This window comes from Octodon degus, unplaced genomic scaffold, assembly GCF_000260255.1.
Source record: "Octodon degus isolate 3935 unplaced genomic scaffold, OctDeg1.0 scaffold00019, whole genome shotgun sequence".
NCBI classification, from domain to species: Eukaryota; Metazoa; Chordata; class Mammalia; order Rodentia; family Octodontidae; genus Octodon; species Octodon degus.
In genome coordinates, this window is record NW_004524595.1 from 22,950,792 (window position 1) to 22,965,015 (window position 14,224).

The 14,224-nt window shown below is 43.2% G+C and overlaps 1 protein-coding gene across 2 annotated transcripts in view; it reads left to right on the forward strand.

Moving 5' to 3' along the window:
• The first annotated feature begins 1,594 nt into the window (after nt 1-1,594).
• Nucleotides 1,595-14,224, forward strand: part of Rest (RE1 silencing transcription factor) — a 16,084-nt gene continuing 3,454 nt past the window's right edge. Inside the window, exons 1-3 of one of the 2 annotated variants that reach the window (XM_023710956.1) lie at nt 1,595-2,489; nt 5,413-5,496; nt 13,275-14,223. In XM_023710956.1, coding sequence (XP_023566724.1) covers nt 1,595-2,489; nt 5,413-5,496; nt 13,275-14,223 — 1,928 coding nt within the window. The remainder of the gene's footprint in view (nt 2,490-5,412; nt 5,497-13,274; nt 14,224) is intronic. The other variant, XM_023710957.1, reaches the window with a different exon arrangement.

Below are 14,224 nucleotides of genomic sequence, written 5' to 3' on the forward strand. Positions count from 1 at the left end.
AGGTGGGGGCGACTCCGCGGGCGCGGGCCGGGCTGCGGGGCTCGGGCCGGCGGGGGAAGAGCGGGCGCCGAGCTCGCGGGGCGCCGCTTTGTGCTCGGTCTTCGGAGAAAATGGCCGAATGCCTCTGGGAGGGAGGAATGTGGCCCGGGCCGACGCACGGAGGAATTCGCTCGGCGCTGGGCTGCAGGCTGCGCGGGGATGGCCTCCCGGCCGGGTCCCCTCTGCAGGGCGGTGGCGCCGGGGGTGGCGGGGTTGGAGTAGGAGGTCGGGGGAGCAGGCTAGTGGCTCGGGCCGTGAAGCCCCGGGACGGCCCTCGCTCCGTTTCCTGTGATGGCATTCGGTTCCAACTTTGTTGGTGCGGAGGGCTACAGGGGCTTGTACCCTTGGGTGAAACGGTTGCTTTTTTGTATTTTCGGTTTAACTTTATTTTAGCAGTTAGCTCTTTTGTCATTTGGAAGGCGACACGGAGTTAGTGGGAGAATAAGTAGCACCTTTCTGGCTGGAAGGGACGTGTTTCAGGCCATTTAAAACCCAACTTGTTTTGAAGAAGGTGATCTTGTAATGGCTTCCACTAGGCAAGTAGGCCAAGTCAAGCACAGTGCAAGAAAGTTGCCCGTGCCCCGCCGAGTTGTACGATCGTTTCATTAAGGGCCTTGCGAGAAAAAAAGTTCACATTCGTTTGTGAAGTTTCGAATAAACCAAATGTGCCTTTTTCACAGGAAAGGGAGGGGTTTCAAAATTTTCTTAATTTTGCCTTTTATGTTTTTAAACACCAAAAAACTGAAAGAGGTAATTTTTTTTACTGTATTTTAGTTTTTGAGTTCGTTGAATTCCTGCAAAATTCAATTAAATTGATCAGTTGTTTACAAGACTTTCTTCTAAACCTGTGTGTGTAGTTAAGGTATGCACAGAATGATTGTGGATTTGTTGGCTCTCTGATGCAAACTATTGAACTACTGAGGGAGAGAACAGAGGAGACAACAGCTTACTGTTAGTGTATTGGGTTTTTAAAGTAACTTAAATCAATATTAAAAATGAAGTTTTTGTTTTGCAACAGAACCACTTGGTTTCAGTGGGAGATGTAGTTGATAGTTATGTCAAGCAATTGATACAATTTTGGGGTGGGAAGAATAGGGAAAAGTGTGTTTTCTTTTCTTTTTTTTTGTTTTTGAGACAGGGCCTTGCAGTGCAACTCAGGTTGGCCTTGAGCTTACTTTGTAGCCCAGGCTGATCTGGAACTCTGCAGTCATCCTCCTGCTTCAGCCTCATGAGTGCTAGGATTACAGGTGTGTACCACCATGCCCAGCAAGGAAAAGTGTTTTACTTTTCATTTTTGGTGACTGCAGTAAAAACAATTGGGAATGAACAAAAATATTTTTTGGGTTGCTGAAGATAGAGCCCAGGGCTGGGCAGATGTTCTGCTGCTAAACATCCTAAAGGTTTGTGTTTAGCAAATAAAGTTCATTGAGTTGTAAAGGTTACACTAAAAATGCCCCTTTTTAAAGGTTATGAAGTAGAATGATGCTCTGAGTTAAAGCTGATGAGAGTTGTGTTTAAGCTTGCCCTTTCCTTGTTTTTGTTATTTCAGAGTAACATGGCCACCCAGGTGATGGGGCAGGCGTCTGGGGGAGCTGGGCTGTTCCCCACCAGTGGCAACATGGGCATGGCCCTGCCCAATGACATGTATGACTTGCACGACCTCTCCAAAGCTGAGCTGGCTGCGCCTCAGCTCATCATGTTGGCCAATGTGGCCCTAACTGGGGAAGTGAATGGCAGCTGCTGCGACTACCTGGTAGGTGAAGAAAGGCAGATGGCAGAATTAATGCCTGTTGGGGATAACAACTTCTCAGATAGTGACGGAGAAGGGCTGGAGGACTCTTCTGAAGTAAAAGGTGAATCTAATGGACTGGAGAACATGGAATTGAGGAATCTGGAGCTCAGTGTTGTAGAACCACAGCCTGTATTTGAAGCCTCAGCTGCCCCTGAGATCTACAGCTCAAATAAAGATAATCCTCCTGAAACTCCTGGAGCAGAGGACAAGTGCAAGAACTTGAAGACCAAACCTTTTCGCTGTAAGCCATGCCAGTATGAAGCAGAATCTGAAGAACAGTTTGTGCATCACATCAGAGTTCACAGTGCCAAGAAATTTTTTGTGGAAGAAAGTGCAGAGAAGCAGGCCAAAGCCAGGGAGTCCAGCTCTTCTGGTGCTGAAGAAGGAGATTTCTCAAAGGGCCCCATTCGCTGTGATCGCTGTGGCTACAACACCAATCGCTATGATCATTACACTGCTCACCTGAAGCACCACACCAGAGCTGGGGATAATGAGCGAGTCTACAAGTGCATCATTTGCACGTACACCACTGTCAGCGAGTATCACTGGAGGAAGCACCTGAGAAACCACTTCCCCAGGAAAGTGTACACTTGCAGCAAATGCAACTACTTCTCAGACAGAAAAAATAATTACGTCCAGCATGTTCGGACTCACACAGGTAAGAGAAGCCTTGTAGTCCTTGAGTTCAGTCCTCACATATTTTTCGTGGCAGTGCTGAGAATTGAACCCCCAGGGCTTTGAAACTGAGTTACATTTCTAACCCATCTATTTGAGACAGGATCTAGCTTTGTATTTTAGGCTGACCTCAAACTTGCAGCAATACTCTAGCCTCAACCTCCCAAATGCTGGGGTTTCAGGCACGTGCCACCATGCCCAGCCTCACATTCTTATTTATTTTATTTACTTTAATGTATTTGGTACAGGGTCTCACTGTGCATCTGGGACTCTAGTGATCCTCCTGTTTTCAGCCTTCCCAGCCTTGGGATTACAGACATACACCACCACACATAGTCTCTGGCCAGCTCAATGCAACTGGGGCTGTGGCCAGTGCTGTATGTGGTGCCAAGGATTGAACCCCATTCCCTGCTCTTGTCTAAGCAGGTGCTTAGTCTGCTGAGCTATTTCGCCATCCCCTTTCCTGAATTTGTTTTTTATTTATTTATTTATGTGTGTGTGTGTGTGTGTGTGTGTGTGTGTGGCCAGCTCAGCCCACCAGGGGGCGGAGCTGGCTGGCCTGTGGTGCTGGGGGATTGAACTGCGGTCCCTGTGCTTTGCTGAGCTTGTTCTGAGTAGGTGCTTTAGACCACTGAGCCATCTCACCAGCCCCCCTGAATTTGTTTTTTTGATGCAGGGTCTCACTGTGTAGTCAGTCTGACCTTGAACTCATTGTATGTGTTAGACTGGCCTCAAACTTGAAGCAGCCCTCCTGCCTCAGCCTTCCATAGTGCTGGAATGCCTGGCAACTTCTTTTTAAGTCCATCAGTGGAACTCCAGTGCTTTTAAAAATGTTTTGAAACACAGTCTCTTGAGTTTCCAAGCTGGGCTTGAACTTGCAAACTTCCTGCCTCAGCTTCTCAGTGCCACCACATCTAGCTTTTCATGATCATTTTGACTTTGAAAAGTCAAAATTCTTACAGTGTCAGATCTAGTGAGTTGGATGAAGACATATACCTTGGGCTTTTATGAAACACCCTTCCTAAGAGATGTGGGATAGTGTCTTCAAAGTGAGAAAGAGTATTTGGGGGGAATTAGTGGCATTGTATCTTTCACTGTGATAAGTTTTTAGAAATTAAGGATTCACCTCATCCTTTCTCATTCTGCATGTGCATATGGTTGAGGACTGAAGTACTTAGGCACAATGCTGAATGTTTTTGGGAGAATACTTCTGAAAAATCTTAGTAGTGTCTTTCCTAAAGTACTTTTTATTTTTATTTATTTATTTATTTTTTGCGGTACCAGAGATTGAACTCAGGACCTTGTGCTTGCCAGACAAGCACTTATTTTATTGAGCTATCTCCCTGGCCCTAAAGTACATATTTAAAAACCTGGGATTTGTGTGTGTGTGTGTGGTTGTGTCTGTGTGACCGCGAACACAGGTAAAATTTAGTTTCCCAGAGAAATCGAAGGCTTTAACAAAAAAGGAGAACCCTGTGAACTTCTCTGTAGATCCATTTAACCAAATCCTTTGACTTGTGCTGAGTTCCTAAATAGAACCTGTCATTCCCAAAATGGAAAATGAGTAGTTTTTAAAACCTGGGTGTTACTCCAGCTGAAATCATTTTCCAAGGAAGTGGCCCTAACGTGTGGGGAAGAGGACTTTTTGGTAAGAGAGGCTTTGTCATCTGCTGCAGTGGGCACAGGCTTAGAGCGCCTTCTTAGTTTGGAAGTGCAATTCCTCCAAACCTGGGAGCCCAGGGAAGCTTGGCTTTACAGGAGGTCCTTATCTTAAGCTTGCCTGGGCTCTTGCTTTGGTCCCCAGCACCAAGAAGAAAAGTGGTGATTCCCCCCTCACCCCCAACTGGGGATTGAACTCAGGCCCTTGTGCTTGCCAGCGAAGCACTTATTCTGCTGAGCCATCTCCCCGGCCCCTTCAAAACATGTTTGAGGCAGAGTCCTGCTGTATTGTGCATGCTGGTTTTGAATGTCCTATGTAGCCCAGACTGGCCTGCAGTTGACAATCCTGCCTCAGTGTCCTGAGAGCTAGGACTACAGGTCTGTACCATCACACTTGGGTACCAGAAACACTTTTAGCTTAAAGCAGCAACATTGGCACTTATGTTGTTGCTTCACTTTGACATTTTCAGTTGATCATTTATATGGATCAGAAAAGTTGCCTGTCCAGCAGTATCAAAATTTGGGTCAGTTGGTCTCTCTGTCTGTCTGTCGTATGTTGGGGATTGAAGATACTCCCAGCAAAGGTTTGTTTTTTTTTTTTTTTTTTTTTTTTTTTTTTTTTTCTGAACCGGGGATTGAACTCAGGCCCTTGTGCTTGCCAGGGAAGTGCTTATTCCACTGAGCCATCTCCCTGGCGCCCCCTCACAGCTTTTTGATAGCTTACCAAGATGGTATCTTAGTTCAACATGTAGCATTGAAAATTAAGATGGCCAGGTGCACGCACCTGTGATTTTAGCACTCAGGAGGTTGACACTGAGGGATCATTGTGAGTTCAAGGGTAGCCTGAAAAAATATGATGGCTGTGAGAATTCAGAATGTCAGTGGTAATTTTTTATCAGCAAAGTTAAAATAATGTAGTTGTGTAAATTCTGGGGCTGGGGATAGAGCTCAGCAGCGTAAGTGCCTGCCTGGTAAGAGACAGGTCCCAAGTTCTATTCCTGTTACTGGGGGGAAAAAAAGTCTGAAGTAATTTGCTTTTAATCTGTGTTAAAAAGTGCTGTGTACTAAATATAGTCTGGGGGCCAGGGAGATGGCTCAGTGGAATAAGCGCTTCACTGGCAAGCACAAGAGCCTGAGTTCAATCCCTGGTTCCGAAAAATAAAATAAAATAAAACAAATAGATATAGTCTGTTGGTGGGAATTTCATTTGGTCTGTTTTGCATTTGAATGCTATTATAATTTTTCAGGAGAGCGCCCATATAAATGTGAACTTTGTCCTTACTCAAGTTCTCAGAAGACTCATCTAACTAGACATATGCGCACTCATTCAGGTTGGTAATTTATGGGACTTTTTCTGTCATTTTCAGTAAATTGCTGTTTTACTTTTACTTAGTTTCTAATGTTTTCCTTTGTGGTTATAAAGTACTGTTACAATGAAGCTTTTAGAACTGGAACCAAGTCTTATTTATGGCCTATAGAAAAAGTTTGCAAGTTGCAATGAATATAATCAGTGTTGTAGTAATAGAGCTTTGTTGAAGTGGAGATTGTTCATAAGGGTTCTGAGGGGCACCTCTGAAACGGAATGTAATTTGCGTGCTCTTTCTGGGAGGAGACTTAAATATCTATTCAGGTTTTTAAGACAGGGTCTTACTATGTAGTCCAAACTGGCCTTGAACTGGCAGTTCTCCTGCCTCAGACTCCCATGTGCTGGGATTACAGGTAGGTGCCACCATGCCCAAGTCTGTTTTTGGAACAACATCTGCCTGCCTTCTGACATTCCTCTCAACAGTATAACATTGGTTTTGTAGTGTGTAGTTGCCAGGTCTTCAAGGATTCCTCCTTAGTTTTTAAATTTATTAGTATTTTTAGGGAAGGGTCTACAGGGCATTCGGGGTCTCACTACTAGGTCAGACTCATAGTGATCTGCCTGTTTACAGCCTCCTCCTTAGTTTTTAGAATTTGGGTTTGTTCTGACTTGGTAGCGAGAGTGAGCGCTGTCTTACAAAGACTGGAAAGAAGTGAAGACCTGGGCTGGGACTATAGCTCAATGGCACAAGTGCCTGTCTGGCAAGTGCAGGATCCTGAGTTCAATTCCCAGTACTAAAAAACAAAACAATATATGGAAGACCAATTTACTAACCTAGAACAGACAAGGTGCCATACTCTTAACGAGGAGGAAATGCCAGGAGCTGTGACAGCTGGTCTGGATCAGTGTAGTCCCCATTGGCAGAGCCTGAGCAAGCAGAGCCCCAGGGCAGAGGCAGAACCTCAGGCCAGCACCACACAAAAGGTGGAGGGTAGCTTAGTGTTTTTTTGCCCTAGGGTGGAAGGATTGAGCCTGCCTGGGGTACAGTAGGAAGCCAAATGCTGGCCTCTGAGCCACACCCCCAGTCTACTTAGTTCCAGCAGCTCACCTGTGCCTGAGTGACCCTTAGAGACCATGATTCTGATCAGACCACTCTTCCAGATGTAGAATGTATACATCTGTGGGCAAAGCACTGCATTCCTGCTATGTATGTGTGAATGTCAGTGTAGACATACCTCCTTTAATAATTACTGTAGATTTTTGCTTCTTAGCTAGATAGCCACTAGCTACCTGTGGCAATTGAATTGTGAAATGTGTTTGGAATTGAGACTTACTAAAAGTACAAGTACATAGTGGATTTTAAACACTAGGAAGAGAAGTAAAATATTTTTAAAATGCTATGTATGTTGAAAGTACTGAATGTATTGGGTTAAAAAGTTCGTAAAAATTTACCTATTTTTTAGTTTTGTAATGTGGCTGCTTGAAAGCTGCAGTTATAAAGCTGCATTATGTAATTGTATTCCGCAACTGTACAGATACCCCATAGTTTTGAAAAATTATTTTTGTGGTGAGGATTGAACCTAGGACTTGATGTGTGGCTTGCCACAGCACTGCCCACCTGAACGAACCAGTGTTCCTACTGGAGACTGACCCTGCTTATTTGTCATGTTATAAGGATGAGTGCCTTTAAATATCCTAAGCTACTGAGCTGTGCCACATAACTCTTGATTTTGTTCTCCCGACAGTACGTTGGATGCGATTTTTTTTTTTTTTTTTTTTTTTTTTTTTTTTTTTTTTTTTTTTTTTTTTGCGGAACCGGGGATTGAACTCAGACACTTGCGCTTGCCAGGGAAGCGCTTATTCCACTGAGCCATCTCCCCAGCCCCTTTTTGTCTCTGAGCCATCTCCCCAGCCCCTTTTTGTCTCTTTTGGAACAAGGTTTCACTGTGTAGTTCACGCTAGCCTTGGACTCAGGGAGATCCTCCTGGCTCAGCCTCTGGGTCCTAGGATTACATGTGTGCACCACCATGCCTTTTAGTATTGGGGATTAAATCTTTGCCCGGAGCCTCATCCCAGCTGTTTTTATTTTTACTTTGTGAGACAAGGTCAAGAAGCTGCTTAGGCTGGGCTCGTCTTGCTTCAGTCTGAGTGCTGGGATGAGTGTTGTGTGCCTGGCCTTTGTTAATGTGGGTTGTATCTCCTGTTGTTAGCTGTTCTCTAGCCCTTTGGTAAAACATTTAAGAGCTTTATATGGGTTAACTCTTTTTAGTCTTCACAGCTGTCTTATGTTGGGTAATGATATTTAGCCCCTTCTCTGGGAATACTGAAGCATTAAAAATATGGCTATTTGTCCTACACATTGCCTTTTCTGCTTATACCTGTTTTTTCATAATGTCTTTTAGTTTTTCTTCTGTCTCTTAATTAAGCCTAAATGCTTGATACTTATCTTGGTTTGTAAGTCCTTTGAAGTCATATCAAATCGACCAATTGTTTAATGATTCTTCACTGGATTAGAATGACACTCAGACAGGGTCTCCTGTGCATGTAGGCTGGCTTGGAACCCTGCAGGGATCCTCCTGCCTCAGTGCTGGGATCATAGGCATCTGTGCCGTGCCTGGCTCACACTAGTATCTCTCCTTGACTTGCTATCAGGATGTTAGTTCCATCTTTTCATTTTTTACTACTGCACTGAGGATTTGAACCCAGTGCCTCTGCACTAAGCTACATCCCTAACCCAGGCTGGGTTTGAGTTTTCCAAGTGTTTGTAGTTTTGTTTGCTATATTTTAAAGATGGTTTTTCAGGAATTGCCTTATAATACTCATTGGCCTACTGTTTATTACATATATTCTGGGTGCTGGGTCCTTAAAAATTGGGATTTGCTGTGAATTCTATTAAAATGTATAGACCTTAATTTATGGATGAGGACACATGCCCAGAGGTAAGTATTTTAGAAATTTTTACTTTGTTTCTTTCTAACTTTTTGTTGATTTTTCAGACAGAATCTCTGTAGTTCAGTCTAACCTCAAAAATGTGGAGATTCTCCTGCTTTCGCCTCTTCAGTGTTGGGATTGCAGGTGTGGGCCACCTCACTCAACTGCCATTGCAGTTTTTTATATACATTCATACTGGCTTATTTTCCCTGTTTCATTAGCATAATAATTTATTTTGTCTTCTTCCTCATTACATGTGCATTGGTTGTTGTTAAAAGGAATTGCAAGTTTTCGTTTCCATTTATTACACATTTCCCAGGGCATTATATAGATTGAATACAGACTTTACACTTGCTAAGCAAGTGTTCTCTACTGAGTTAGACTCCCTCACTGTTTGTTTATATTTTAGTTTGTGGTATTGGCAGTTTACACACAGGGCTTTCACACTGAATTTCATCTTTTTTTTTTTTTTTCTTTTTTTTTTTTTTAAGTATTTAGAACAGGATCTACAGAGTCTCATCACTCAGATCAAACTTGTAAAGCGCTTGCCTGGCAAGCACAAGGGCCCAAGTTCAATCCCCAGTTCTGGGAAAAAAAAAACCCCAAAAAACCACTAAATGCTTTGGGGCTGGAGAGATGGCTCAGTGGTCTAAAGCACCTACTTGGAAAAAGCTTGGCAAAGCACAGGGACCGCAGTTCAGTCCTCCAGCACCACATGCCAGCCAGCCACGCCCCCTGGTGGGCTGAGCTGGCCACACACATACACACGTACAAACACACACACACACACACACACACACACACACTAAATGTTTAAAAAAAAAAACTTGTAGTGATCCTCCTGTTTTCAGCCTCCCAAGCCTGGGATTACAGGCGCTTGCCACCACGCCCAGTCTCAATCTCCCTTAGTCTCAGCAGGCCCTGGAGCTGTCTAGTAGGCCCCCATCTGCTTTCTTCTATGGCCAGTTCAGTCCACCCTGGGGGCAGGGCTGGCTTGGAGATTGAACCTTGGTCCCTGTTCTTTGCCCAAGCTTGCCTAAGCAGGCGCTTTAGACTACAGAGCTATCTCACAGGCCCTCTGTTTTTTGTTTTTTTTTTTGGAAACCCAATTCTTGCTATGTAGTTCAGACTGGCCTCCAATTCAGGGCCATCTTTCTGCCTCAGTCTCCCCAAGTGCTGGGATTACAGGGGCATGCCACCATGCTCAGCCCCAGGCCTCAATTATTTATTTATTTATTTATTTTTATTTATTACATTTATTTATTGTGTGTGTGTGTGTGGCCAGCTCAGCCCACCAGGGGGCGGGGCGGGCTGGCATGTGGTGCTGGGGAATCGAACCGCAGTCCCTGTGCTTTGCCAAGCTTGTTTCAAGTAGGTGCTTTAGACCACTGAGCCATCTCTCCAGCCCATCAATTATTTATTTGATACTGGGGATTGAACTCAGGACCTGGCGCTAGCCATGTAAGTGCTTATCACGCAGGTGCTAATGTTGCTGAGCTGTCTCCCCGGCTTTTTTTTTTTTTTTTGAAGTAGGGTCTCTTGAATCATTCAGTTGATCAGACTGGTTTTGAACTTGCAGTCCTGCTGAACCACTGAGCGACATCTTAGCTTTTTGGTTTTATTTTTTATTTTTATTTATTTATTTTTTTTGGTTGAACCAGGGATTGAACTCAGGCCCTTGAGCTTGCCAGGGAAGCGCTTATTCCACTGAGCCATCTCCCTGGCCCTTGTTTTTATTTTGACAGAGTCTATGTTGCATTTTGGACAGTCTGGCCAGGTAACACAGGCCTGGACTTGAACCCAGTTCACTTCTACAGCCTCTGGAGTGATGGAACTACAAGCATGAGCCACTTGCCTGGCTAAAGTAGAAAATCTTAATAGATACATGTATTCTAATGAAAAAGCAAGATTTATTGGCAACAAAATGAGAATCAAGGGCCGGGGAGATGGCTCAGTGGAATAAGCGCTTCCCTGGCAAACGCAAGGACCTGAGTTCAATCCCCGGTTCCGCCAAAAAAAAAAAAAAAAAAAATGAGAATCAGGGAAGAACAAGCTAGTGAACTGTGATTTATGCCATCAGGGTTTATCTCCCCGATCACTTCTTAGGCACGAGGAGGCTTGTGTTTGATGTTGCTTGCTGTGCATGTCCTCTCAGTTTGCTCAGTCACCCACTGTCAGTACTGGGGATCGAGCCCAAGGGTACTGTGTCCCTGAGCAACATTTTCCCTGCTTTGTTGGCTTAGGCAGTGTCTCTCATTAAGTTGCCTGAGTTGGCCTTAAACTTGCTATCTTTCCACCTTAGCCTTCTGAAACTTTTTTTTGTAATTTTCTTATCACACATCTTCATACATAAAGTGATAAACTTCACCCATCAGCTGTTTAGTTACTCAGAGGTAGGGTTTATATAGGAAATAAAAACTAGGAGCATTTTACCACTGAGCTACACTACAAGCCCTTCTAATTTATTTTTACGATTATGTAGGTTCTGGGAATTGAACTCACGAGCTTGTGCTTGCCAGGCAGGCACTATGCTGCTGAGCTATGTCCCTTCTCCCTCTCCCACCCCTTTATTTTGAGACAAGGTCTTACTATGTTTCCCAGGCTGATCTCAGGCTTGCTGTATAACCCAGGCTGGTAATACTGTGCTAAATATTACAGTATCTTCTAAAACTGAGTTACAGGTCATGCGTATTGATTGCCTGCTTTGACCTTCACATTAGCTACTTAACCACTTTACCAATCCAATTATTTAAATACAAGATGACCAAAAATTACGTGTTTTTTGTTAAATTTTGTAGAAATATAAAAATAAGGGGCTGGGGAGATAGCTCAGTAGAATAAGTGCTTGCCTGGCAAGCACAGGGGCCTGAGTTCAATCCCCGGTTCCGCCCAAAAGAAAAAAAAAAAAAAAAAAAAAAAAAAGAATATAAAAATAAAAATTTTATTAAATTTAGTATAAGAATCATTAGGTTGTGTGTGGTGGCAATCACAAAAATGCTTGTAATCTCAGCACTTTTAAGAATTATTGAATTTGAGACCAGCTTGAACTGCATAATGAGACCCTGCCTCAGAACAAATAAATAGGGGCTGGGAGATGGTTCAGTAGAATAAGTACTTCCCTGGCAAGCGCAAGGGTCTGAGTTCAATCCCCAGTTCCACAAAAAAAAAAAAAGAAAAGAAAAAGAAAAGAATCGGCTGGTTGAAATGACACCTGCCCCGAGCATTGCTCAGGACAGTCTGTGCATAAACAAACACACTGCCAGAGTAATGCTCCGGGTAAACATTACATGGTTAACATAGATCATTAAATTATTTAGATTTTCTAATACTTGTCGGAAGGTGTTTGATTTATGAAGAAATTGTACCCTGGAGAGATTTTGATGCTGTACTCCAAGTGTCCATATGCCAATTGCAGAGCGCATAGTCCCATCTTTCCAAAGCCCTAACTCTAGAACAAGCCTTAAGCCACAGTGCCATCTGTCTTTCTCCATTCTGTGCCTGTGTGTTAGGTGCTCTGATTTATTTCCAGTTAGAGCACTCATTGCAGAGCAGTAGGACCAAGTACAGAGTGAGATCACATGTTGTAGAAACTACTCTTTTCTAACAAGCAAAATAGCTAGTAGTACATCTGTCAGCTTCATACATGATCTGACTTATCTGGAGAAGTGTTTGTGCTTATGACTGCATACTTTATTGGTACACATTTGCTAGTCACACAAAGAGTAGCACCCATGTGGTTTTGGTTCATGCCTGAATTTGCTTTCTGAAAAACCTTAAAGCTTTTATATGAATTTGAGAATGTTTGAGATGAATTTTCATAAATGTCAATTTCCATTTCTCTACTATGCATTCCATTGGACCAGTGGGGTATGGATACCATTTGGTAATATGTTCTAGAGTGTGATCTAGATGGGTATGTATCAGGTAGACTGTGTTATGCCTTTGGCTTGGCTTGGGGCTGGGGTGGTCTGGTTTGTGTACCTGTGATTATGACTGTGTTACATCACATACCATATCTATTTGTATGTCATTTCTCACTTAGCCTAGTTTCTTTGCTTATTTCTCACAGATTAGAGGGGGAAAATCATTTTTGCTTTAAAATAACAACTCTAGTATTGAAGAGTTTGCTGGCCGAGGTGTGCTTCAGCCCTTACTGTGATTATGGGAAAAGGGTTAAATTTCAAGAAAAGCTTTTGTGCCCCTTTGCTCCTTGAGGGCAAAGCACAGCTTCAAGGCTTTCATGTTTAGGGCCTGGAGTATAGCCTAGAGTAGAAGATATTTTTCCCAAGATGTGTCTATAAATTATGTGAAATTTTTATTACGTTTTTGTCTTTTGATTTTTTGAGACAGGGCCTCATTATGTAGTGTGGGCTAGTCTTGAACTCATGGTGATTTTTTTTTTGAACCGGGGATTGAACTCAGACCCTTGCGCTTGCCAGAGAAGCGCTTATTCTACTGAGCCATTTCCCCAGCTGGAACTTTTGTATTATATTCAATCAACCTTTTTTTTTAACCTAAACATGACATTATTTATTTTTTTTTTTCTGAATGACCCTGTCTAAAAATTAAATTTCAGAGCCCACGTGAACTTTGCCAACAATTTTGTACTTGATGAGTTTCTATTCTTTGTGTTTGAGAGCTCTACCTTGAACTTTTTTGAGAATGATGGTTGAATGAGATGATTACTGTTTGCTTGGTGTAAGAATTGGTAGCAAGGGATAGAGAAAAGTTATACAAATAAATATGGTAAATATAAGGTGCATGATAGTCTTTTCAGTAAACAGTCTTTGTGGTATATTTTGTATATACAATTTCTTATAAGTGCATAACCCTTGAATTGATGGGTTTCTAATACGTGTCATCTTTCTTCAGGTGAGAAGCCATTTAAATGTGATCAGTGCAGCTATGTGGCCTCTAATCAGCATGAAGTAACTCGTCATGCAAGACAGGTGCACAATGGCCCCAAGCCTCTTAACTGCCCTCACTGTGACTATAAAACAGCAGATAGGAGCAATTTCAAAAAACACGTCGAGCTCCATGTTAACCCACGGCAGTTCAATTGCCCTGTGTGTGACTATGCAGCTTCTAAGAAGTGTAATCTCCAGTATCATTTCAAGTCCAAGCACCCTACTTGTCCTAATAAAACAATGGATGTCTCAAAAGTGAAACTGAAGAAAACCAAAAAGCGAGAGGTTGACTTGGCTCATAACAGTATTACTAATGAAAAAACAGAACAGACAAAAACAAAGGGAGATGTGGCTGGGAAGAAAAATGAGAAATCTATAAAAGTGGAGAAAAAAGATGTTTCAAAAGAGAAAAAGCCTTGTAGCACTGTCTCAGCCTCCCAGGTGACTACTAGAACTCGCAAATCAGCCACAGAGACAAAAGAGGTGGATGTGCATACAGGAAATAGTTCAGAAAAACCCTGTAAAAGCAAAAAAAGCAAACGGAAGCTGGAAACTGAAGTCCAGTCCTTGTGTGATCCTGTGAGTGAGGAAGGACCTGTAACCAAGAAGAAGAAGAAGACAGGAAATAAATCCAAAAATGGTCAGGAGGTATCAAAGGGCAACAGCAAAGTAGGGGAGAATAAAGAGGAAAATAAAAAGCAAAATGCCTATGTGAAGAAAAGTACAAGGAAGAAAGCTCTGAAAAGTAAATCAAGTAAGAAAAGCAGCAAGCCTGCTCTGAAGGAGCCCCCTCAGAAGGGGGCTGCTCTGAGGGGGCCTGTGAGGATAGATCCTCCTGTGGAGCCAGTTCCCCCTGCCCCTGGCCAGGCTGCTGAGGAGCTGCCGCCCGCTGACGGGGAGCTGCCGCCCGCTGAC